The sequence below is a fragment of the Carassius gibelio genome, chromosome B16, assembly GCF_023724105.1.
Source record: "Carassius gibelio isolate Cgi1373 ecotype wild population from Czech Republic chromosome B16, carGib1.2-hapl.c, whole genome shotgun sequence".
Taxonomy (NCBI): Eukaryota; Metazoa; Chordata; class Actinopteri; order Cypriniformes; family Cyprinidae; genus Carassius; species Carassius gibelio.
Window position 1 is genome coordinate 30,481,108 of NC_068411.1, and position 24,086 is coordinate 30,505,193.

Genomic DNA, 24,086 nt, shown 5'->3' on the forward strand with positions numbered 1-24,086 from the left:
TGTATCTATATCTACCTGTTGCTTGGCATCATTAAAACACATTAGCAACTGCCTATTTACATTATAGTCAATTAGGTAATTAATCTAAAAATGACATCTGACTAACCAATACAGAAAAATTCACTAAAACAATACTACACATCACACCTTATCAATCACTCAGCCAACTAGCAATGACTTGCATCCAGTTATTTATATTGAATTACAACTAAAACCATTTAAAATTGTTTAAAGTAACTGAAAATAATATAAAAATATTCGATCAAAGAAAAAAAAGAAAAAAAATACATAAAAATAAAATGTTGACAAATTAATAAGATGTTTCCTTGATAAGAAACTGAAATAAATATACTTAAATTGAACAGGAAAAAAAAGTAAAAAATAAAATAAATAAAAACCTAGCGTTAAAAAGACTGTCCCGAGTTGGAACCCCGCCCCCTCAAATACTAAAGTAACACCCTAGCAACCACAACCACATCCCAAAAAGCCCAGACTTTTTTAAATTACTTTTATAAACCCTAAACATTCCCCAGATTTCCCTTGTCCTGTCTTCAAGCTTCAGAAGTCCACATTTTGTGTTTGTGAAGCACCAGGAGGAGCCCTGCAGAGCTTTAGCTGCTGTACACGAACAGAATGATTGTGTTGCCTAGCACGTCATCATAAATGCAACCCGAAGAGGCTCTGAGGGACTCAAACATTAGAGAAAGCAGGCTAATAATGAGTAACCAACACAAAACCATGCACCAGGAACTTTCGTGTTATTATGAATAACAACGTTAACTATTACCTTTTTTCGCACACGGAATAAACCCGCTGCTACTTCATTTATTTAACTTTGAATAACACCATATATAATACAATGTAGCCTATAGATATATAATAAAAATCGAGCATGAATAAAAAGCCACTTACATTCGTCATTGAACAGCTTTCAGCTGTTTTCTCATGAAAAACATCTGTTGTTGATCATATGGATCTCTTGGATACAGTTTGCTGATCCATTGATTTCTTCATCATCACAGTCCACCTTACAGTACACAAGTACAGCGGGTTTAATATCCTATTCTAACGCTAAAATAGCCGGCGATCTATGTCAAATACTTAAAATATTAATTATTCGTTATTAAATAGGATAAAATATCTTCATACGGGAGCGGCGGTGCGCATCTGACTTCCAGTCGTATAAGGCGAACTGTTGAATATTAATGATGTCATGCGTACGTCACGCAAGGAGCATTCCAATGGCGAGCGGCAACTCATGAATATTAAATGACGCTGCTTTTCTGTGGAAACTGAAATGCTCGTTTTTGTACTTTTGCCTATTTGAGTATTTTTTTTAAAGCGCATATAAACAACACAACAACGCAAAAAATAAAAATAAATAAATAAAAACGAGAAAACATTTAAGAGGAAATTATATCATGAAAGTGGATTTCAAACTTCTGAAAAGTGTGAACCATTGTTTGACTGTAATGTGATACAGAAACGTTCAAACAATGTGAATACAGTAGAACTACAGAACATGGAAGTTGTCAGGGGTGGGAGATTTTAACTGTTACCTAGTGACCACTAGGACATGCAAAGCCAATGCAAATGAGAGCTCTCAATGAATCCATGTCAGAGTTCAGCACATTTGAAGTGTTCTGTGCTGCACGCAAATATGCAGAACATTTTCATATCTTAATTTAATGCATGAAATACTAAACACAGTTTTTTTCTTCTGTTAGCTGTGCATTTAATTAATACGCAATGTGCTGAAAACTACTACTGATTACAATGTAAAATATATCTATACATTTTACTATTTTAAATACATTAGCATTTAATTTTTTATGCATCTATTATTATTTTTTTGTAAACCATTTTGAATTACCATTGTGTATGAAATGTGCTACAAAAATAAACGTATCTTTTATCACATCACTATAAAACATTGTGCATCACAAGCAACACTATGGAACTTTTTCTGTATTCAAAACCGTATATAATGAGCGCATACACTATAAACTAATCTACCAAACCGAATTTTTGTCTTATCCAGAATTACTATGGTAGATTAATAATAAGTGATTATTTTTGGACTATTTTGGTCTGCTCGGGTCGGCACCGCTGCGGAGTAACACATACCTGCGTGAATCGCCATAGACATAACCATAGAGAAGTAGATCCGGTTAGAATGTTCTTCCGCGGGACGCGTGCAGTTCTGTTTATTACCCGCTAGAGCGCCAACATTTACATAATAGTGGTGCTTTAAACAATGACTTTGGATATTTATTTCCACTCTGTTCATTTTCTTTCTCTCTGCACAATTAATGTTCACAATTTTTAGTTTCGTGCACTAAGCAATTCTGTCACTTTGTTGGGTTGCTGCTTGTAAAATGACTCCAATTCGAGAAGCACAGTGATATCAGGACAAAAGGTTTTGAGGATGTGAAGTACAAACTTCCTAAAGTTCACAAGATAAAAAAGAGAAGCAAACCTACACACAAATGCGAGTTTAAGGTAAAGCACTACTGCATATCAAACCTGTGGTCAGGTGAAAAAAACAGCTTTTTACCACCATAGAAAAAACACAATCAAGGGGAATCAAGACACAGAGCTTTTATTAAAAAACAAGCACGTGATGCAGTGAATCTGTACAAGCTTACAGTCCTCTAGAAGAGCACATAATTACAGCGTGTGGGTCTGAGAGTCTCATCAGCTGTTAGCGGTGGATCCAGACTCTGGAGACTGAAGAAACTCATACGGGTCCTGAACCATCTCGGTCTGATCTCCGAGATGAGGTGAACTTCCTGATCACAGAGAACAAACACCAGATTCAGATTCTGTCAACTCTACAGAGATTACTGGATCATATTTGATTCGCAGAGGCGTCTGAATGATCAACGTGATCAAAACTTCACACTATCTACTACACGTCTGAATGATTGATATTTTATTCATCCAGTCAAAGCTCCTTTATTTCTTCAGCTCTCAATCACTGTGTTATATGTGCGGATCATTTACATCTAATCTTACATAGACACATTACTGGAGATATAGAGTGAACACTGATATCTAGATGATTTTATGTCACTATCTGCTCTACTGTTATAAAGATCTCATTGATTTACATTACAAGCATCAGAATTTAATCTTATAAATATCAGCATGTCTGAAGCCAATTGCATAATATTTGCTCAGTTTGGGTGTTGTGTCCTCTATATTCTCATATATGAACCATAAAAGCATGATTTTTGGATAATAATAGAGGTGCTCCGATCACGATCGGCCGATCGTTATGCGCATCTCGTCAGTAAAGCCGGTTCTCTAATCAGCGGTTAATTCCATCAGGTGTGTGATTTCACATAGAGCAGCTGTTACTACACAGAGCCGTTGTTAATAGAGAAGATGCGCAAATCACGTTAATTTTCAGCGTTTATTGGCCCATCTTCTCAGTTAACAACGGCTCTGTGTAGTAACAGCTGCTCTATGTGAAATCACACACCTGATGGAATTAACCGCTGATTAGAAAACCGGCTTTACTGAGGAGATGCGCATAACGATCGGCCGATCATGATCGGGCACCCCTAGATAATAATAATAAAAAATAAATAAATAATGATAATAATAATAATATTAATAATACTTATATATATATATAGATAGTATTATTATTATTATTTTTTTTTATTATCCAAAAATTTACATGCATGTTTTTTTTTATTAAATGTAAAAAAAAAATTAGTTGCATACTTTTTTTCTCAGTTTGTGTGTTTTTTCCTCTATATTCTCATATATGAACCATAAAAGCATGATGGATAAAATTTGATACACACCAAAAGAACACGTATTCAAATATTTGGAGATGAAAAACAAAATAATAATAATAATAATAATAATGTATATATATATATATATATATATATATATATATATATATATATATATATATATATATATATATATATATATATATATTTTTTTTTTTTTTTTACCAGCACAAAAAAAAAAAAACATTAAATCATAAATAATTTATATTTTTTTTGCTCAATTTGGGCCTCTAAATTAAATTAAAACTTTTTTTTTGTAATATTCTCACTATATCAGACTATACGTTCCAGAAAAGCCTGATGGATAAAATATGATACTCAACAAAACAAAAAACAAACAAACAAACAAACATGCACACTTTCAGAAGTAAAAAAAAAAATATTTTGGCTAAAAGTTAAAAAAAACTTACATCGAAAAAAAAAAAAAAATCTGATAATTATTACATACTGACTTTTTGGTTTTTTTGGTCTTTGAACAAAATTAATCGCCTAAAATGAATACCTGTGATGCAGAAATTGTAAATATGACTCGGTACCTAAATGGTGCTGATCCCGGTCTGAAGTGTTTGAGAGGGACGAGAGATTGGAGGAGGGTCGGGATCCGACTCGGTCCAGCGCTGCGTCCTGGAACTCCTGCAGGAGTTTAGCTGCTTCCTCAAAGTGCTGATGACCGTCTTCATGCTCCGGCTCCTTCTTCACACATTTACCTGCAGACCAGACAAACACCAACCATCCGCTCTCTGTCAGTAAACCCAACACCAGCACAGTTCTGGTGTGTGATCTACGACTCACCTAATGTGTTGAGCATGTCTAGAGGATTGTCTGGGTAGCTCTTCATGGACATGAAATCCAGCACTGAACCAGATTCCAAGCCACTTCCATCTGCTCCCTACAGAAACACAGAGACATGTCATCAAACGGCACTTTAACAGATCTGAAACCTGAAAGATAATAGACTGAATTCTTACCTGCATGTCACATAAACTAGATTTAGTGTCATCAATCGGCAAGTTTCTTTTCTGAAATACAAAAAACATGCATTTTATATTCTTTTACAGTATATAATATTTCACACTTGTTTAAAAGTTCAGGGTGAGTAGGTTTTTTTTTTAAGATGTTGAAGTTGGCTGCATTTACTTGATCAAAAATACAGTAAAATTGTGAAATATTATTACAATTTAAAATACTGTTTTCTGTGTGAATCTGTGTTAAACTGTAATTTATTTCTGCGATGCACGGCTGTATTTTCAGCATCATTCCTCCAGTCTTCAGTGTCACATGATCTTCAGAAATCATGAAAATATACTACATTTTCTGCTGAAGAAACATTTCTGTTTATCATCAATAATGACAATAGCTGTGCTGGCCAATATCTTTATGTAAACCGTGACATTTTGTATTTTTCCAGGATACTTTGACGAATAGAAAGTTCAAAAGAACGGCATTTATTTGAAACTTTTGTAACATTCTAAATGTCTCAACTGTCACTTTTGATCAATTTAATGTATCCTTACTGAATAAAAATAGAACTTTCGTTCGAAAGTCAACGATCACAAAACTCTCAGAATGTTTAAAAACCTTAAAAAAAAAAAAGAAAAAGCGGCAGGTCAAAATAATAACAGTTTTGTTTCTTTTAACACCTGTCGGATTTGGATGATGGCTTTCGAATGATCACCGGCCGTCATTTTATCCAGCAAACCATCCACAAGCCTTCTGGTAAAACTCCCACAACCTTTGACAAACTCCTGCAGACTGAAGCAAACACACACAGAAATCCCATCACACAGAGTCCAGCGCAGCAGCTTGATAATGCTGATCCACGGGTTTGATCGTAACACCTGAGAGCACACTGGACCCCGGTCTCGTCTCCGTAAGCCGAGCACAGCATGTCCATCTCCTCTGGAAGCAGGTCGGGATAGACCGAGTTGTTCTGAAGGGTCTGAGTGTTGTACGCGCTGCTCAAGAACGTCACTGAAACCAAAAGTTCAAAGTTCAAGTTTGCTCCAAGTTCAAAGACTCGTGGTGGCCATTCACGATTTCATTATTGACTCCTCTAGCATTTTAGAGACCGTACTGTGACCCAAAACCTTACAAATTACATTCATGCTCATATTAATGTTACCTTTGTGCCTCCTGTCGTCTTTAAAACCCAGCGACGTCAATCCAGGTATGAGCTTATTTGCCAAAGTGCTCAAATCTATAGGATGAGTCTCTTCTTCTGTAAACAATAATCAATATATCCTTCAGACACATGATGTTATTGCTCTGGATAAACTTTCTGCAACCTTTCTGAGATAAAGTGACATTTTTAACCATTTAAAGCTTATTGCATTATATTTGTTTTATAAAAATCATGTTCAAATGTGAGATTCAATTCTGATCATCATTCTTTTGAGGAGTGTTTTATTATCTCTCAAACATCGCTGGATTGCATTGCATTATATGTTTGGATCACTTAAATAGCATTTAACTAAAACACACCATTCATTGTAGATATAGAGCGACGACTGATAAATAATGATATAATTTTTAGTGCATCAAACGATTAACCGCGATTAATCCCATGCAAAATAAAAGTTTTTGTTTACATGTCTAATGTGTATTTATTATGCATAAACACGCACACATACAATATATATTTTAAAAGTACTGTATAAATTTATATACACATTTATATTATTATATTTTAGATTATAGATAAATCAATTTAATATATAAACAGAATTTTTTCTTAAATATATACATGCATGTGTTTGTATTTAAATACACGTAAAAAATATACACAGTACACACTCATATATTATGTAAACAAAAACTTATTTTGGATGCGATTAATCGTTATTAATCATTTGACAGCACTAATATTAAATAGGATCTCACTGATTCACATTGCAAGCGTCACAATTTAATCTTTTTGTCCATATAAACATGGACTAATATTTCGCTTAGTTTGGGCTTTTGTAAAATAAAGCTGAGCGGTTTTTCCTCTGTATTGTCACTATATCATACTATATGAGCCATAAAAGCCTGATGGATCTAATATGATACTCAAAAACAAACACACATACAGTACGTTTCATATATTCATATATACACACACACACATATATATATATTCCGCTATATAAAGTAGTAGACATTGAAAGAGTGATACCTTCTGCTTCAGGATCTTGATTAACAACAGTGTAGAAGAGGGAACCTTCAGAGTCCTTTTTAAGATACCCAATCTACATGCAAAATAAAAAATGTTCTTGTTAGGGGTAATAAACGATGGTAATATTGCATTACATGACTCCTGATGCGGTCGAGGGAACAACATATAGCACAGAACAGACAGATTCTGCTGACTGCTTACGTAAGATTTCATTTAAACTTAGAATATTATCTTATTAAAAGCTGAAAGCATTAGGAAATTATATAAATTATTCATTTTAATCCTCAGTTTGTTCCACACTCGATTTCATCTTGAAATCAAACAATTATGGGAGTTAAGAAAATAAGAATAAAATTAGGAAAATTAAAAAGAAATATTTAAGATTTAGCTTTTAAAAAAATATTTCTAGCTCACAAAGGGGCAAGATTTATTCAAGGCAACATTATCTTAAAATATATAATTACATTATAATTATAAAATATTTAATAGACATTTATTTAACTTTAAAAAAATTTATTATATGTTAATCGATTTTCCAGGCTTTTAAAATTCCATGATATTTCTGACAATGGGAATCCTAAAAATCATACATTTGATCGTATAATTTGAAATGAAAAGTTGTATTTAAATAAACATAATGTATGGGCAGCAATATTTATTTTTAAATGTAAAATGGTGATGTATTTCTATATTTAAATTTATATAATGGCAAATTTAAATTATACAGTATAAAAAAAATTCAGTTTACACTAAACATTGCACATATGCATGTGAAAATATCAATTTAAATACAAAAATACATTGCCATTTTGCATATTACATTTCAAAATTAATATTGCTAAACTTATGCTTCCATTTAATTTTAAATGTAATTTTCATTTTGCACTTAACACTGAACATTTGTGTCCCTGGAGCACAAAAGCAGTCATATTTAGCACAGGGATATCTGTAGCTATAGCCAACAATGCATTCTTCTCTCTTTATTTATAAAGCATTGTATCGGTCATAATTATCGTTTTTTCTTTAATGCCAAAAATCATTAGGATACAAAGTAGATATACTGTGCCATGAACATATTTAGCAAATTTCTCACCATAAATATATCAAAACGTAATAATATGCATTGCTAAGAATTCATTTGAACAACTTTAAAGGTGATTTGTGCAACTTTTTGCACACTCAAGATTCCAGATTTTCAAATAGTTGCATCTCAGACAAATGTTGTCCTCCTCACAAATGATGATTTAATCAGCTTTCAGATGATGCATAAATCCTTTATGACTAGTTTTATGGTCCAGGGTCACTTTAGTACATTTAAATTACATATTGCATTGCCATTTCGCATATTACTTCATTTTTAGCAAATTGCATGACCCACAACTCAACCGTTGTACCCAGAAACATCAGGTTAAAGCTCGGCTGCACCTTAGAGTTTGGCATGAAGCGGTTGAGTCGGTCCCGTGCTTCATCCGCCGCGTGCTCCACCAGCGCCAACACATGCTCCTCCGCCGTGCTGTCCGTCGAACTGCAGGCGTTGCCCTCCAGCTCATACAGATCACTAGACGAGCAACACATCTGCTCCAGCACACGCTCACAAACACATTAAACTGCAGCAGACCGCTGCTTTACCTGATGATAGGCTCCTTCACAGGCTGCTTCTTGGACTTTTTGGGGTACTCCGTATGGATGGGCAGGATCTCCGTCACCGGTTCCTCGGGCGTGATGTGGTCATCTCCCAGAATGGCAGCCTGCTGAGAGAAATCCATGTCCTGCATAAACGACATGCTGCGCTTCAAAGCTAACAGCCGCTCCTGTGAACACAGCACAAATAGAGCAACACAGCACCCATTTACTCCTCCTGCGGGAGCGCTTAGGTTTGCCATGAGGATGGGAGACGCGGGACACCCAACACGGGATGGATTCAAATCAAGAAAGTGACTGGATGGTGGAGATACTCGTCTCGAGAGAAAGCTGATCATCTCACCAGTGCAATACAATAACAGTGTGGTGATTCAAGTCTTTGTTCCATCTCATACTAAAAACAAACTAACTAAAATTATTAAGTTCGGAAAAAATAAATCAATTCTCCAGAACCAAATCTATTCGAATAAATTTAATCTTAAAATATATATTAAATGTACTGAATATAATAATAATTTTAATATATTTAATACACTTTTCAACCACTTTCAGATTTTTTATTTTATTTTTAAGATTTTTAAAATAATGTATTAATTTGATTAATTTTGCCTATTAAATTTCCAGGCTTTGCACTCAACATTTTTTAATTCCCTAATATCTCCGACAACGGGAATGTTGGAAAAGTCAGCTTCGGTTCATGAAAAACAATATTCTTAAATCATATTCAGTATTATCCAGCTCATATGATTTGTAATGGAAAATATTGTATTTATTTTAAAAAACACACAAAAATAAGCCATTTCTACTAGTTTTTTGTATATATTCTGAATTGAATCAGTCAACTTTAATTTGAGTAAAAGTTGTCATTTTTTATATTGCATTTATTTATTAGGTTTACTTTATTTAGTTTGAGTTATTTTAGGTAAACTAAATGAAACTGAGAAAGGCCAGCCAAAATAAAATACGTTTTAGTTATTATTTATTAAAAATAAATAAAATGCTTATAGTAGTTATAGTTAACTATATAATAACAATTTTACTATAACCACACGCATCCGAATTGAATGGGAAAGATGGCACGGATGAACAACAAAGACAGAAAATAACCAAACCAAAGCGCATTAAAAATGTTACTTTGCTCATCATTTTGAATCCGGTGTGGAGGAGTTTCTTAGCGGCTTTGTAGTAAACCGTCTCGGGCCGGTTATAAACCATGGCGTTGTCACACATCAGCTTGAAGTCCGCCTGGAGAATCAGAAACAAAACACTTTCAGTAAAGCCTATTATGAAGACAAACGAAGATTAACCGAGCAGGACACTTGCACACCTTGAATTCTGTGATGGTTTTGTATTCGTTTGCGTCGATTTTGTCCTTCATTGTGCTGAAGTCCATGGGATGTTTGATTATCATGGAGTATCCTGGAGCAATGGCGTCTGTCACCGGGAAAGCGAAGAATCCATGTGGATCTTTCCTGCCGAGACAGAAAGACTGTTCTTATACGATGCAGATAAGAGGAAAGATTAGAATTGATTTTCCAGAGGCTCACCTCTGAAGCAGACGCAAGAAATGCTCCAAGAGCTGCTGGCGAGGGGTGCATTCGTTTTCTAGAGGAAGGAATAATACAAAAATCACTTGGAAGTCATTTGTGATTTGTTTTGATGGATACCAGGGTTAAACATCACTCTTTGGAACAGCTGTTTAATTTAAATTAACTTCCGATTTTAAGGATTCGGAAACTGCTGAAAGAGTAGAGTACTTTTACAGCACTTTGTGCAAAACGGAGCCCATCAAAGTACTAATATTTTAACTAAATACATGATTTAATGATTTGAATTTCATCTTCTTTTCATGGTGACACTACAAAACGGTTTTATTTTATTTATTAGTCGATTGCATTAGTTAAAACGAACATATAATAAAAAAAAATATTTTATAATTTTGACATTATTACTTTAGTAGATCATTAATCTGTTAATTTTATATAATGTACATGAACTAACAATGTATTTGTCTATTAACTGCATTTAATGGTAAAAAAGATAATAAATACCGTATCAAAATGTACTGGTACTTGTGCATTAATTAACATGAACTAACTGGACCTTATTGTAAAGAGTTCAAGTGTACATTTTAGTACGCTTTGCTCAAAATAGAGGCAAAAAACTAAGGCAATCAATCATTTTCAAATTAAATGTTGTATCTGTTAATATTAATGCACATGAACTAACACTGAACAGTTAACGAATTAATGTTAACATGCATTGCGCATTAGTTAATGCGTTCACCAATGTTAACTAAGGTGCAGGTTCTCATCATTAGAGGAAGATAGTTGTACCTTGTTGAGTTCGACAGGCTCGTACGGGTCGATCTGCCGGCTGCTCCACTTCTACTTTCACTACAGGGACAAACTCATCTGCTTCTGATTCCGACTCAAACTTGTCCCGCTTCCGCTTCTTCTCCTCTGGAAGCACCTGTGGCACAGCGGTCGTTCAGTCACAGCACTCAAAATATCCTAAACATCCTCTGGATCAGGCTTTCGCTGACTTTACCTCCACAGGCTTCGGCAGGGTGAAGGGCTCCACCGGTGCACTGCCAGCGCTTTCTGACTGCTCTCTCTCACGCTTTTTCTTTTTCTCCTCCTGGATCAAATACATACGATGAAAGGTGTGTAAATACATTTAAAGATGCGATTTCAATAGTTTCTTTCTCTTCGGAGTGTTACAAGCTCTTGGTGCATGAAGAAGATCTGTTACAAAGTTACAAAGACTAAAGTCTCAAATCCAAAGAGATATTCTTTATCAAAGTTAAGACTCTGCCCCGCCCCCCTAAAACACCTCGTTTAGACACGCCCCCACATGTCTACATCACTATGTGAAAATATTTGCGTAATGCCGCCCAAATGTTGATGCAAAGAAAGCAGGCGTGGTTTCAGTTAACACAGTTAGTGTTGAAGCAGTTATGTCAGGGAGATGTGTGTGTATCGAGGAGAAAGAAAAATCACTTTAGAAAGCAGATGCATTTAAGAATCTTTAATATTAATTACAACAGAACAGCCACGCATTTTATGGACAATCGTTTCATGAATATAGGAGAGGAGGTCATTCTGACTGTTATGACAATCTGGCGCTTCTGAATCAGCTATTGGAAGTAAGTATGTGTGTGTGTGTGTGTGTGTGTGTGTGTGCGCGCGTGTGTGAGAGAGAGAGAGAGCTTAATATGAGCTTCATCACTGTGTCTGTCAGGACTCTGTTCCACTTTCAGCTTGAACTGATGGTGAAACTAATTACATTATTAATCGTCTTTACATTTATTTTGAACGAAAACGCTCGCGATTATCGCGATCACAATGCACTGGGTCAGTCGGCCAATCAGAGCAGCCTGTGCATGCTAGAAGGAGGGGCATAGAGGACCTACAATAATGTACAGTATATGAAAAATAATGTGTTTTTTTAACATTAAAGCATGTCAAATAATTCTGTTACATCCAAATATACCAAATATTGATCTTTAAAAAAGCATCATATGACCCCTTTAAGAAAAATGTGAGTGGTTTTTGGCTTTGCAAAAAAAAAAAAATATTTTGCATAAAATGTGTATATATTTTTTTTTATTAATGTTTATTTCAGTTTTAGCTATTTTCGTGCATTAAGTTAAACTACATTTACAAAGCTAAATGTTGTTTTGGCAACTAGCTGAAATAATAATTAAATTTTTTTATTTACATTTAAAGTTTATTGCAGTTATTGTCCATTTTATTAAAAGTAACAAAAATGTTTTTGTATGGCTTTAGTTTTAGTAAAAAATTACATCCCCATTGGAATCAGCGTTATTTTCATAACATTAAATATCATTATAGCTTTATTTATTGTTTGAATTAGCATTTGTTTTTAGATTTTCCATTTTCAGTACAATGTTTTAGCAATTTTGGAGTATGCTTTTATTATTTTTGTGTGCTATAGTTTTTTTTTTCTTTTTCAGATTTAAGGTGCATTATGTTACATGTTTAATTCATCAAGTCACATCCAATCATTCTATTGAAATTAGTTACTTTAGTTACTGCATTTTTAATCCTATTTTGTGTAAAACTGTCTTAACTTTAACTTTTGGCTGTGTATTAGAGGTATTAGCTCATCTGATATGATGGATATGCTTCTTGAATATTCTCATACTATGCACAGTATTATTCATTCATGTCTAAATAGGAGTGTTTAAGAGTGGCTCTTTCACTAACCTTCCTCCTCCTCCTCTCCTCATCATCTATGTATTTCTCTTTCTCAGATTTCTTCTTCTTCTTCTTTTTCTTCTCTTTGTGCCTCTCCCACTCGTGGTCAGAGCGGTCGTCATAGTAACTGGAGTCGTGTCCGGATCCGGAGAGCTCGGTCACTTCACTGCCGCCCACCTTGAGCACCAGCTTCAGGGGCTTATCAAGGGCTTTGTCCTCATAGTCTGAAAAAAACAACAACACGCAAAAAGTCCAATGGAAATTGCAATAAAGACTCTTCAGAAACAAATGACAAAAAAAAAAAAAATAAAAAAAAAATTATATATTATAGAATATATATATTAAAGAAATATATATAAAACAATAATTAAACTAATAAATTAAATTAAATTATTTTACTAAAATAAATAATACGAATATGATTAAAAAACCTTTTTATTATGAATAATATATTATATTATCAAAATATATAAATATATATTTAAGGTAACAAATTAAATATATACATATATATATATATATATATATATATATATATATATATATATATATATGTGTGTGTGTGTGTGTGTAAGTAAATAAACAATAAAATAATTAAAACAATAATAACTAAGAATAAAATAATATTATAATAAATAATTAAATTAAAAATATGATAAGCTAACTCAATAAACCATTTTGTTTCAATAATAATAAAACCATTATTAGAAAATGGAACATTATTTAATAAACCATTTTATTAAAATAATGTAAACTTATTTTTTTACTAAAAAAATAATAGGAATAAGAGTTAAAAAAATATATTTTAGTATAACAATAATTAAATGAATAATAGAACAAGTATTAAACAAAGTAAATGATACATTTAACAGTATAGTACTGAGAAAAGAGAAAACTAAATACTTTCCCAATAATATTCAACACATCTATAACATCACAACCTCACGATATAAAACATATTTTAGGAAGGAGGTCCTCAGAATAGAAAATCGAATGATTTAGACAACGAACAAAAGATATAATCATGAATTAATATAATTAATATAAGATATATATCATGTATTTATAGCCTATTTGGAATAATCCACAGAATAGCAGAACACTTAGAATGAATTGAAGCGCTTTATCGTATATATATTGTAACGCTAAATTACCTCCTTCAACCTTCCTCCACTCTGCTCGGTGTTTCTTGTGCTTCTTCCCCATTTCTGCCCTTATTTATGTGGAAAAAATCAGTTTTGTTCTTGTAGAATTCGCGTATGTCTCGCTCTTCGACACAACAACGACAACAACGACAACAACATTAGCATTAGCAGCTCCGCATAACTTCCGGTTTCAGGCGTTGTCGTTTCCGGGGCACGCCGACGTCAGCGTGCGTGAGCGCGGGAAGTTCGAGTTCTGTCTGTCGCTGTTGTGAGGTAAGTGTGTTTATCTCCGTTTCTGCGTTCTTCCTTTCCCTTTATTTGTTAATAAACAAGGCAGTTAACTAAATAATTATCAATAGACAGCAGAAATAAAAAAATGTTGTTTCAGCGGGGTTAAATGTTGCTTGATAATAGGTTGTTCATTAATTAGCTTTTCGCAAAGTTAGCTAGTTTCTGCGAGGTTGCTAAAGGGTTTGTTTATAAACGTGACCCTTGAGCACAACTCATAAAGGTCATTTAGAGAGTTGAGATTTATACAAATGAATAAATAAACTTTCCATTGATGTGTGGTTTGTTATGATCGGATAATATTTAGCAGAGATACAACTATGTGAAAATCTGGAATCTGAGGGAACAAAAAAAATCTAAATATTGAGAAAAATCATCTTTAAAGTTGTCCAAATGAATTCTTAGCAATGCATATTAATAATCAAAAATTAAGTTTTGATATATTTATTGTAGGAAATATACAAAATATCTTGATGGAATATGATCTTTACTTAATATCCTAATGATATTTTGCATAAAAGAGAAATGTATTTTTTTGACTCATACAATGTAGTGTTGTCTATTGCTACAAACATACTCCAGAGACTTCAAACTGCTTTTGTGCTGCAGGGACACATGTGTGATATTGTGTATTCTTCATTGTCAGACTGTGTGTGTTGTGTGTTTTTCAGTTTCAGTAATGGACATTTCTGACCATCACATGTCCGATGTCGCCATCATCCGCCCTGAAGTGCACATAGAAGTAAACGTCAAATCTCAGAGGTAAACCACGATTTAATGACCCCTGCGTTATTCTACAGATACTGATTTAGTTTCACATTTACATTTAGGTTTACAATCATTCTAAAAGAAAGGAACATTTTGTCCTGCAAGGATGCATTCAACATTCCTCTTTTAATTAAATGCTGTTCTTTTGAACTTTCTGTTCATCTGTGAATCCTGAAAAATAAAATGCATGACAGTTTCCACCAAAACTATTCAGGCAGCACAACTATTTAATAATCATAAATGGTTCTTGAGCAGTAAATCATCATATTTTCATGATTTCTGAAGATCATGTGACACTGAAGACTGGAGGAATGATGCTGAAAATACAGCGGAGCATCACAGAAATAAATTCTATATTAAAATATATTGACATAGAAAACAGCTGTTTTAAATTGTAATAATATTTCAGATTTTTTACTGTATTTTGATCAAATAAATACAGCCTACAGTGAGCAGGAAAAAAAAACATTTGACCCAGTGTCTAATGACACTCTCTTCATCCTACACTTTTTTTCCTTATTGAATATCCTTTCCACTTTTCTGAAGTATAACGAGTTGTCAACAGCGTTTCTAATGTCTTAAACGCTGTGGATCTGTGTTTGCAGCACAGTGAAGAGGTCAGAGGTGAGGACGCATGTGTTGTCTCTGCTGGATCGACACAGCACTGTTTTAGCCTCCTACAGATGGACAGAGTTTGATGATGAATTTCTAACCAGAAATGTGGAGTCGGTCGCTTTGGCAGATTTAACCGGTCCAAAAGTAATTAACAGAGTTTTATCATCATCTGTGAACATTCTACTTCATGAACTGATGAGTTTTTACATGTTGTTTATCAAGTCTGTCTTTCTTTTTATATCCTACAGCTTGTGGATCTGAAGGCTCACAACCTTTGTATCCATATCTTCTCTCTGAATGATGACAGTCCCAGCACGCTTGCTCTAGAAGAGGAGGAGGAGCTCTCTGCTGCCAATCATTGGCTCCTCCCAGCAGGTGATTATGCATGACACGCCCCTTTTAATGCAAATCACATTCAAAGATTCCATTAATGGAATCATTCACCTAGAAATGAGAATTCTGTGATTATTAACTTGATCTGAACCTTTAGGCTGTTATTCTGTCTGTGATATAATGCTAATAGATTTTAACACTTGGAATATGATGAATTTGTTCTTTTTTTGAGTTTGTCAGTTTAAATCTGCATCAAATAGAACAGAAAATAACAGCTTAAACATTTTACTCAATATGTTATTGCCCGTTTCACTGAAAAAATAATAATAATAAGGTTTGAAATGACTTGGAGGCATAAAATAATAACTACAGAATTTTTTTTTTTGCATTAAATATTCCCTTAAAATTTTTCTTTAAGTTATTGTTCTTCTGTGTCCGGGTTATTGTTAACAAAATCTATTATTTGATTAAATAAAGAAACATTTAATTTACCTGAAAGGCAACGTTTCCCATATTCATTTGATGTACTAGAACTGAAATGAAAATTAATAGAACTATAAGAGACATTAAGAAGAAGAAAAAACAATTACAAAAGTGATATTATGTTCATAAAAGCACATTAAAAGTATGTAAAGTGGAGAATAAAATGTTAAATGTTAAAGGAGTATTATACTTGTTTTTATGCTTAAACCCTTTTTTTTCTTTGACCCATAAACGTGTCAAGTAACAAATGTACTTAAAATGTCAAAAACACAACTAAATTATTAAAACTTTAACCAAAATTAAGAACAAAAAATGTTAAAAATATGATTAAAAATATATTTTACATGATTGTAATATTTTTACTCCCCTAGAATCTTTTTATTGTTTTGATAGCATTAAAAAGAAGTTTAATCAAGTTAATCCAAATCTAATGTTTATTGCACAAATGAGGCTTAATTAAATGTTAATCTAAAGTATGCTTTTCACCACAAAGAAAGTGTGAAAAACAATCAGACTGTACACAGAACATTGTTCCAGAGAGCTGCATAGTTTGGACCAATCTTTAAGATCATCTTTTCTTCTTCATGTCTTCCAGCTGAGTTTCATGGCATTTGGGAAAGCTTGATTTATGAGGAAGGCATCAAAACACAAGTAAGACAAGCATATTCACAGTTATCTTGAAATTACTTAAATTATGTAGCAGAATTATGATTATTAAAATACTGTATCACAGCAGAGGGCATTTGACATCCAAACAAGGAGTTTAAATGGATGCAATAAAAAAGCAACCAGAGTCCCTCTCGGGTCATTTTGACCCACATAGGAATGATGCAATTTATGTGAAAACTGGTTTTTATTACATCTGATTTTTTTTTATAACCAAATATAGTGCTGAGAAAATAGAATATCCCCAAAGAAGAAAAAACTCACATACACGCACTCACACACAGAAACACACGGTACAAACACTCCCATAGAGCACATTATTTTTTTTTTAATTATTTTATTATTAATATATTTTTTTAACAAGATATGGATTTTGTAATGTTTCAATATATATTTGAATCTATAAACAAATAATTTCTCATGTTTCACTTGTTTTGCTCAGAGTTAAAAATCTCCATAGGGCTCTACAGTCCCCTCTAGTGGCTGTAGCCATGAAATGCAGTTTAATGTCATTTTCCTCCACCAGAGGGCATCAGAGACACTTTTTTTGTGTGTGTAATTGTTATATTTTCTTAAAAATATCCAGAATAAAAGGTAAATATAATAAATAAAAAAATAGAAAAACCTACATAAATATAAAAAAATAAATAAAACGCAAATGGATCACCATGAGAATTCAGGACCAAAATAAAAGTAAAAATTTGTGTCATTTTTAGCCTTCGGGTTATTTTGACCCTCAAGGGACACTTTTGTTATAGGTTCAGGAGGGACATATAAAGAATACATGTACACACACACACACACACACACACACAGTGCTTAACAATTTATTAGACCACCACCACCCATTGATCCATATTTGTGTCTATCTGTTGAAATCTTGTGTTTTTTTTACACTAGCCATAACATGACCCCCGTCTTCACTTTGTCTCTCCAGCTCTTGGATTATGTTTCCACGATGATTTTCTTCTCTGACAGAAATGTGGACAGCAATTTGATCGCCTGGAATCGTGTGGTGTTACTTCACGGTAAGCCACTGTAATCTGGTTTGAAAGCTCAGCGGTTTCTGTCTTCACGGCTGTGTTTATACAGTTGTGTGTGTCCTCAGGGCCACCTGGCACAGGGAAGACGTCTCTGTGTAAAGGACTCGCCCAGAAGCTCTCCATCAGACTGTCTGACAGGTGAGACACCTTCACAAAATCCCAGAGGCATCTGCTGAGCGCCCGGTGTCGTCATTATTTGTGTGTTTCCTCTCTAAACAGGTATGCACACAGCCAGTTCGTGGAGATTAACAGCCACAGTCTCTTCTCCAAGTGGTTCTCCGAGGTACGGCTTGATCTCTGAAACGCTTCCTCAGATCCGTGTCTGAACCCTCATTAACTTCTGACTGCTTTACAGAGCGGGAAACTGGTCACAAAGATGTTTCAGAAGATCCAGGAGCTCATCGATGATAAAGACGCCCTGGTGTTTGTCCTGATCGATGAGGTTTTCTTACAACAATAATTGTTTCATTTGACTCACTCTTCATAAATGATCAGTTTTTATTAAAACAGCTTTGATTTTTATACTCTTGTTTTTTTAGTCCTCAACCATTAGTTATAATTGATAAGCAGAATAATTTGGAAATACTTTCGATATTTAGTACTAGTTTCTTTTAAAACAAATTGTATATATTTATCCTATTAAATCATTAAAACATTTCCGGAACATATTAAGCATGAAAGAGTATTTTAGATGTCTCTTTTTATTATAAATCACTAGAAAAAAAAAAGTTTTTAGAAATAAATGATATATAAATATGCAATGTTTCACCACAATTTTATAGACACGGTAGTTTTACATCACAATTGAGCACAAAAATGTATTTGGAAAATAATTTATTTCCACCCCTAAGAAAAAATAATGAAAAGTTAAGAACTTTTGCTATTTGAACATTGAAATACTGTGATAATATTATTAAAAATGCATTTGTTGTTATATGAATGAGCTTGAAAAACGGCCTAAAAATGCATAATTTTTCGGCCAATTTTTTAATGGATCCAGAAGATTATTTATTTTGAGCGTTGCATTGTTTGTACAATTAAAACAATATTCACAAATTTCTGTATATTAAAAATTGTAGTGCATTAATTTTTTTTCCATCACTAGCCATATAGAGAGAGAGAGAAAAAAAATATATATATATATATAATTATTAGATAAAACATATAATAATAATATGACAATATATAATAAAATATAAATAAAAGTAATAATAAAAATATTTGAATAAAATAAACAATAAAAATAAAACTATTTTATATATATGTTACAAAAGTTACAAAATTGTACATATTATGCAAAATAAGTAAAAAAAAATTGTGCACATTGTGCAAAATAAGTTACAAAATTTTGCATATTGTGAGTTGAGCAAGCTGCAGCACTTCCTATGTTTTAGTGGATTCAGTGAAAGTTGTGTATACGCTGTGTAGAAACATTGCAGTCTCTGCTGGATAATGAAGTGTGTTTGTCAGGTGGAGAGCCTCACAGCCGCACGCAGCGCCGCTCAAGCAGGAACAGAGCCGTCTGACGCTATCAGGGTGGTCAATTCAGTGCTGACCCAGCTCGACCAGATCAAACGGTCAGCCTCTCTTCATCTCTTCTGCAACACTCTCTCTCTTTCATCTACAAAGGCATGCATGGAATCAGAAAGACTTTACTCGATGCACGCTCCTGTTCTCATTGTGCACGATCACAGCATTTAAGGTTCATTTTGTAGTCTTTTGTTAAGCGATAATAACCTACACTTGCACTTCTTTTTATGCAAAAAATGCATGTTGAAATGCTTCGTGGGAAGTAAAAACGGGCAGTTGATAAACTCATCGTGTTTGGGTGATTCAGGCACCCGAATGTCGTGATCCTCACCACATCCAACGTCACGGAGAAGATCGATCTGGCCTTCGTGGACCGAGCTGATATAAAGCAGTACATCGGGCCCCCGAGCGCCAGCGCCATATTCCACATCTATCTGTCCTGTCTGGAGGAGCTGATGAAGGTGAGTGTGTTTGCAGTGCTCCTGAACGTCTCTGATCTTCTGCTGGACCTCACAGAGTTGATCTGAACTCTCCCTGCAGCGTCACATCATCTACCCCAGACAGCAGCTGCTGAGTTTGGAGGAACTGGGCACCATGAACTTCATGGAGAGCGACGTGACCCGTCTGAGCTTAACCCTGAGGAACCTGGCCCAGTGAGTGTTTGCTTCTCATGCATCTGAGAGTCTCTGAGAAACCATCTTCACGAGTGTCTCTGTCTGCACACAGGAGGAGCGTGGGACTCAGCGGACGAGCCTTGAGGAAAACCCCATTTCTGGCTCATGCGCTCTATGGGAAGGTGCTCGTCTTTCAATGATGTTATTTAGGATTAAAGCATGGGAAGCCACTCTAGTGCATTGCTCATTGCCGTGATGCAAGGATGACAACAACATTTATTATTAATTATAACCAGAATAAACAATTCTTCAGTAAGTAATATAGGTTATTAGATTAATTCTGTCATCACGGCTGACAAGCAAGAAATGTTGATTAATCACAGTTATGTTTAAAAGCATTGTTTAATTTAATATGCACTCATTTGCATACATTTCCAGAGCACATTATTATACATATTAGTGTTCATTTTGGAGATCATCTTTTAATACTTCCACAAAAAAAAATACTGTTGACAGACACAACATTTTTTCTTTTTTCAGATAAATTATATATAAATATATGCAATATTTTTCACCATTTTGTTGTTGAATTCACAACATAATTCGCAGCACACAAATGTATTAAAAAAAATAATATATTTCAAGCAGTACAAATACAGTCACATGTAAGAACTGATACTGTTTGACCATTACAGAGTGTTGGGGAACGTTACTTACAATTACAATACTGCATTATTTCCTAAAAAATACATAATTGTGTTACTTAGTTGCTTTTTATGGAAAGTAATGCGTTACTTTAATTTAGCATTTTAACTTTTTGCTGTCTGGGCTGGGCTTGCTTGTTTTTAATATAAAAAAAGTTGAGTTTCTCTTCAAGAAATTGGGAAAACAAAGTAATGCATTTTTAAAAGTAACTTTGATATTTTCTTGTAAATTGAAAAATAATGTGTTAAATTACTAGTTGGAAAAAGTAATCTGATTACGCTACTAACTTTACTTGTAATGTGTTAGCCCCAGTAAAGATATTAATATTAATCTAGGCATTATCTAATGAAATATGCACGCATTTGCATGCTTTTAAAGTACACAAATCTAGTATAAAGTCAATGTATTCTGAATGCCTCACATTCATCACACCATTAATCAGAAAATACTGTCAACAGCCAAAACAACAACAGTGTAAAATGCTGCATGTGTTTTTATTCATAAAAATAAAAATATAAACCTCTAGAGAGAAAAAAAAGATATGCATTGGAATTTAAATCTACTCATAATTAAATAAATACTTAAATGTGTATTTTGGATATTTTCTTTCCTCTAGTCTGATGCAAAATCTTAAAAACTTATTAGTGCATGCAAAAGCAAGCTTGCATGTGCATCACATATCACACATAATTATTTTTCCAGCAGGAATTAATTGTGCAGTTTAGTGTGTGTTTGTTGTAATCACGTCAACTCTTCTGTCTCCAGTCCTCCGCGATGACAGTCGAGGTTTTTCTGAAAGCGATGGAGCGTGCCGTGGACAAACAGAGACAGGAACAGGCGAGTTTGGTCAACTGTGTCTGAGTGACTGACGTTCTGCTGGCGTCACAACGGTTTCTTCTTGTTTTGTTTGCTAATTCAGCGTTTCTAGTGCTAATGTTGTCCCAGAACCAACCACTGTTGTGTTATTTCATGTTAGAGAGTTTAAAACAGCATTTATCTATGAGACTCATCTGCTGGGTAACATAAGATATTCATAAGCTGAAGTTGTGGTGTCAGAAATCCATGTTTGAAATGTGCAATGTAGCAGCTGCTATTTGCATATGAACAAATTAATGTTCAGTTTTTATGTATGTATATATTTAAATCATTTAATTAAAAGCGAGAGAAAAAATCACTCCTTTTGCATCTTTTTTTTCTGACCATGTTTAATCCACTGCATTGCAACCAGTAGGTGTCATAATGGTGCTACTGCGGGAAACACAGCATGCATGAATGCACACAACGCCTCAAATACTGTAGATATTATCAGATGCACCAACACGCAGACAGCTGTTCTTAGTAATATTAGAAACTATTAGAAAAACTAACATGCATTCAGATTGGATTTGGGTTTTTCTTTAAGACTGACTGCGTTTAATATCATCATGCAAGAGGTTTGTACAAATCAGATTTTTGTATGATTTTATGTTGCTTTCTGAGCAAAGCCTGAATATATATTTTCTATGGAGTCTCAAAAAGTCTTAAATCGCCCTCCCACACAATTGAAAGCATTACAAACTTCCTAAATCATAACAGAAAGTCATGGCATTAAACATTACATGCACCGCAAAAAATGAATCCATTTTTGTTTTTTAATATCGAAATAGCCTTAAATCAGTATGCATTAACTTGAGATGCAAAATGAAGAAATTAAGTCTGATTTTCTGAGAAATAGAACATAATGGAGTGAGTTTTAATGCATAAAGCGAGAACAAATATCTGTCAATGGGAATCTACTGGCAGATATTTGTTTTGGTTTTAAACGTAAACTCACTTCATTTTAATTCACAGAAAATAAGACGACTTGTGTCATAATGCCTTTGAAGGGAATGCATCTTGATTTAAGCATCTTTAGACGTTTGCACTGAAAAACTAGACTAAAATTGCTTTTTTTTTTTTTTTTGCAGTGCAAAAGCATGATCTAAAAAGTAATTAGGATCAGTGTTGCTAATGCAATTAATTGTGTGACATTGGCGTATTTTGTTCCTGTCAGATACTGGTTGTTTTTTGTTTAAGGTATTAAACAGAAACGAAAAAGCATAAGATTGCATTCTCCCACACATGCATTCATTCAGAGTCAGCTTTCTCACATGTTGTTTGACCTTTAGTTGTTTAGAAACCAGTTTGACACCATATTTATTTAAAGCGGCCTGCTTTGTTGTGCCGTTTGGAAAGCTTCACGTTGTGAGAATTAGTTTTAAGCGAATCTCATAATCACAAAGAGCTTGTTGATGAGTCCCATCTCCCGCCGATACCTGATCAAACAGGTAAACACCTGCAGGTATCTGTATGGCATTCCTCCGATATGATGTGAGATTAAAACGTGTCAGGCTAAAGCCATAATTGCAATGTCTTCAGGCTTTTTCTCTCCCTGACAGTTTCTCGTCCAAAAACACGTAGCTGTTTGAATCTAATCAGTGGAGGAAGAAAAGTATCGTCAAAAGCCTTATTGTTGCAGTGTTTTATACCACTGCCAGTGAGTTCCTAAACAAAGCAAACATTATAACGCTGCTGAATTTCTCAACAGTTTCTGGCCTCAAGCGCTGGAATATCAACGGAGCTGCCAAAATTAATACATTAGTTGAAGAGTTAATAACATGAGACGTTTAAGGCTGTTCTGTAGGATTGAAAAGAGATACATGAGCTGTTGTTTGAAATAAAAGAATGGTTTACGCTGCTTATTGGCAAATCAGTATCGCAAATCTCTCCACTCTTTAAGTATTACAAGAGATCTTTCTCTGTGCAACCACAAAATGCTTTCATCTCTTATTTTTCTTTTTGTCTTTAATTGCATGTGATAAAATGTTTCTTTATTGACCGTTCAAGTATGAATTGAAAACTAGAGCTTGCATTTTCTGTTAAAACTGCTGACTTGCTGAAGTTAAAAGATGTATATATATAAATAAAATTACATTTTGCTTAACTTATTTAAAATTTCTAATTCGCTTTTAGCATATAACAAGCTATTTATTTTTTATTGTTTACTCTTTTTTTTTTAAGGTATGTTTTCAAAGTTGTGAATAAAAC

General features: G+C 33.8%; 3 protein-coding genes across 6 annotated transcripts in view; 1 reads left to right on the forward strand and 2 right to left on the reverse strand.

Moving 5' to 3' along the window:
- The window catches only part of zdhhc11 (zinc finger DHHC-type containing 11), an 11,667-nt gene extending 10,495 nt beyond the window's left edge, over nucleotides 1-1,172 (reverse strand). For both annotated transcript variants that reach the window (XM_052579035.1, XM_052579036.1), the window contains exon 1: nucleotides 913-1,172. In XM_052579035.1, coding sequence (XP_052434995.1) covers nucleotides 913-921 — 9 coding nt within the window. In that variant the 5' untranslated portion in view covers nucleotides 922-1,172. The remainder of the gene's footprint in view (nucleotides 1-912) is intronic.
- A 1,414-nt stretch (nucleotides 1,173-2,586) lies between these two features.
- Nucleotides 2,587-14,229, reverse strand: brd9 (bromodomain containing 9). 3 transcript variants are annotated; one of them, XM_052578892.1, is made up of 17 exons: nucleotides 13,985-14,229; nucleotides 12,840-13,054; nucleotides 11,158-11,247; nucleotides 10,944-11,079; nucleotides 10,155-10,212; nucleotides 9,935-10,079; nucleotides 9,742-9,852; nucleotides 8,596-8,714; nucleotides 8,392-8,524; nucleotides 6,967-7,039; nucleotides 5,935-6,030; nucleotides 5,651-5,783; nucleotides 5,453-5,564; nucleotides 4,781-4,831; nucleotides 4,605-4,701; nucleotides 4,349-4,519; nucleotides 2,587-2,792 (listed from the first exon to the last, which is right to left on the reverse strand). In XM_052578892.1, the coding sequence occupies exons 1-17, from the start codon at nucleotides 14,034-14,036 to the stop codon at nucleotides 2,698-2,700; spliced, it is 1,887 nt and encodes a 628-aa protein (XP_052434852.1). In that variant the 5' UTR covers nucleotides 14,037-14,229; the 3' UTR covers nucleotides 2,587-2,697. The 3 variants fall into 3 exon arrangements, with proteins under 3 accessions (XP_052434852.1, XP_052434851.1, XP_052434850.1); XM_052578891.1 differs by having other exon boundaries at nucleotides 8,596-8,717; XM_052578890.1 differs by having other exon boundaries at nucleotides 8,596-8,777.
- Nucleotides 14,116-22,194, forward strand: trip13 (thyroid hormone receptor interactor 13). Its single transcript, XM_052578893.1, has 14 exons — nucleotides 14,116-14,248; nucleotides 14,935-15,025; nucleotides 15,637-15,790; nucleotides 15,895-16,021; nucleotides 17,058-17,113; nucleotides 18,066-18,156; nucleotides 18,237-18,309; nucleotides 18,391-18,454; nucleotides 18,527-18,613; nucleotides 19,642-19,748; nucleotides 20,009-20,162; nucleotides 20,242-20,354; nucleotides 20,428-20,497; nucleotides 21,786-22,194. Exons 2-14 carry the CDS (start codon nucleotides 14,943-14,945, stop codon nucleotides 21,879-21,881), a joined length of 1,275 nt encoding a protein of 424 aa, XP_052434853.1. The 5' UTR covers nucleotides 14,116-14,248; nucleotides 14,935-14,942; the 3' UTR covers nucleotides 21,882-22,194.
- The last annotated feature ends 1,892 nt before the right edge of the window (nucleotides 22,195-24,086 follow it).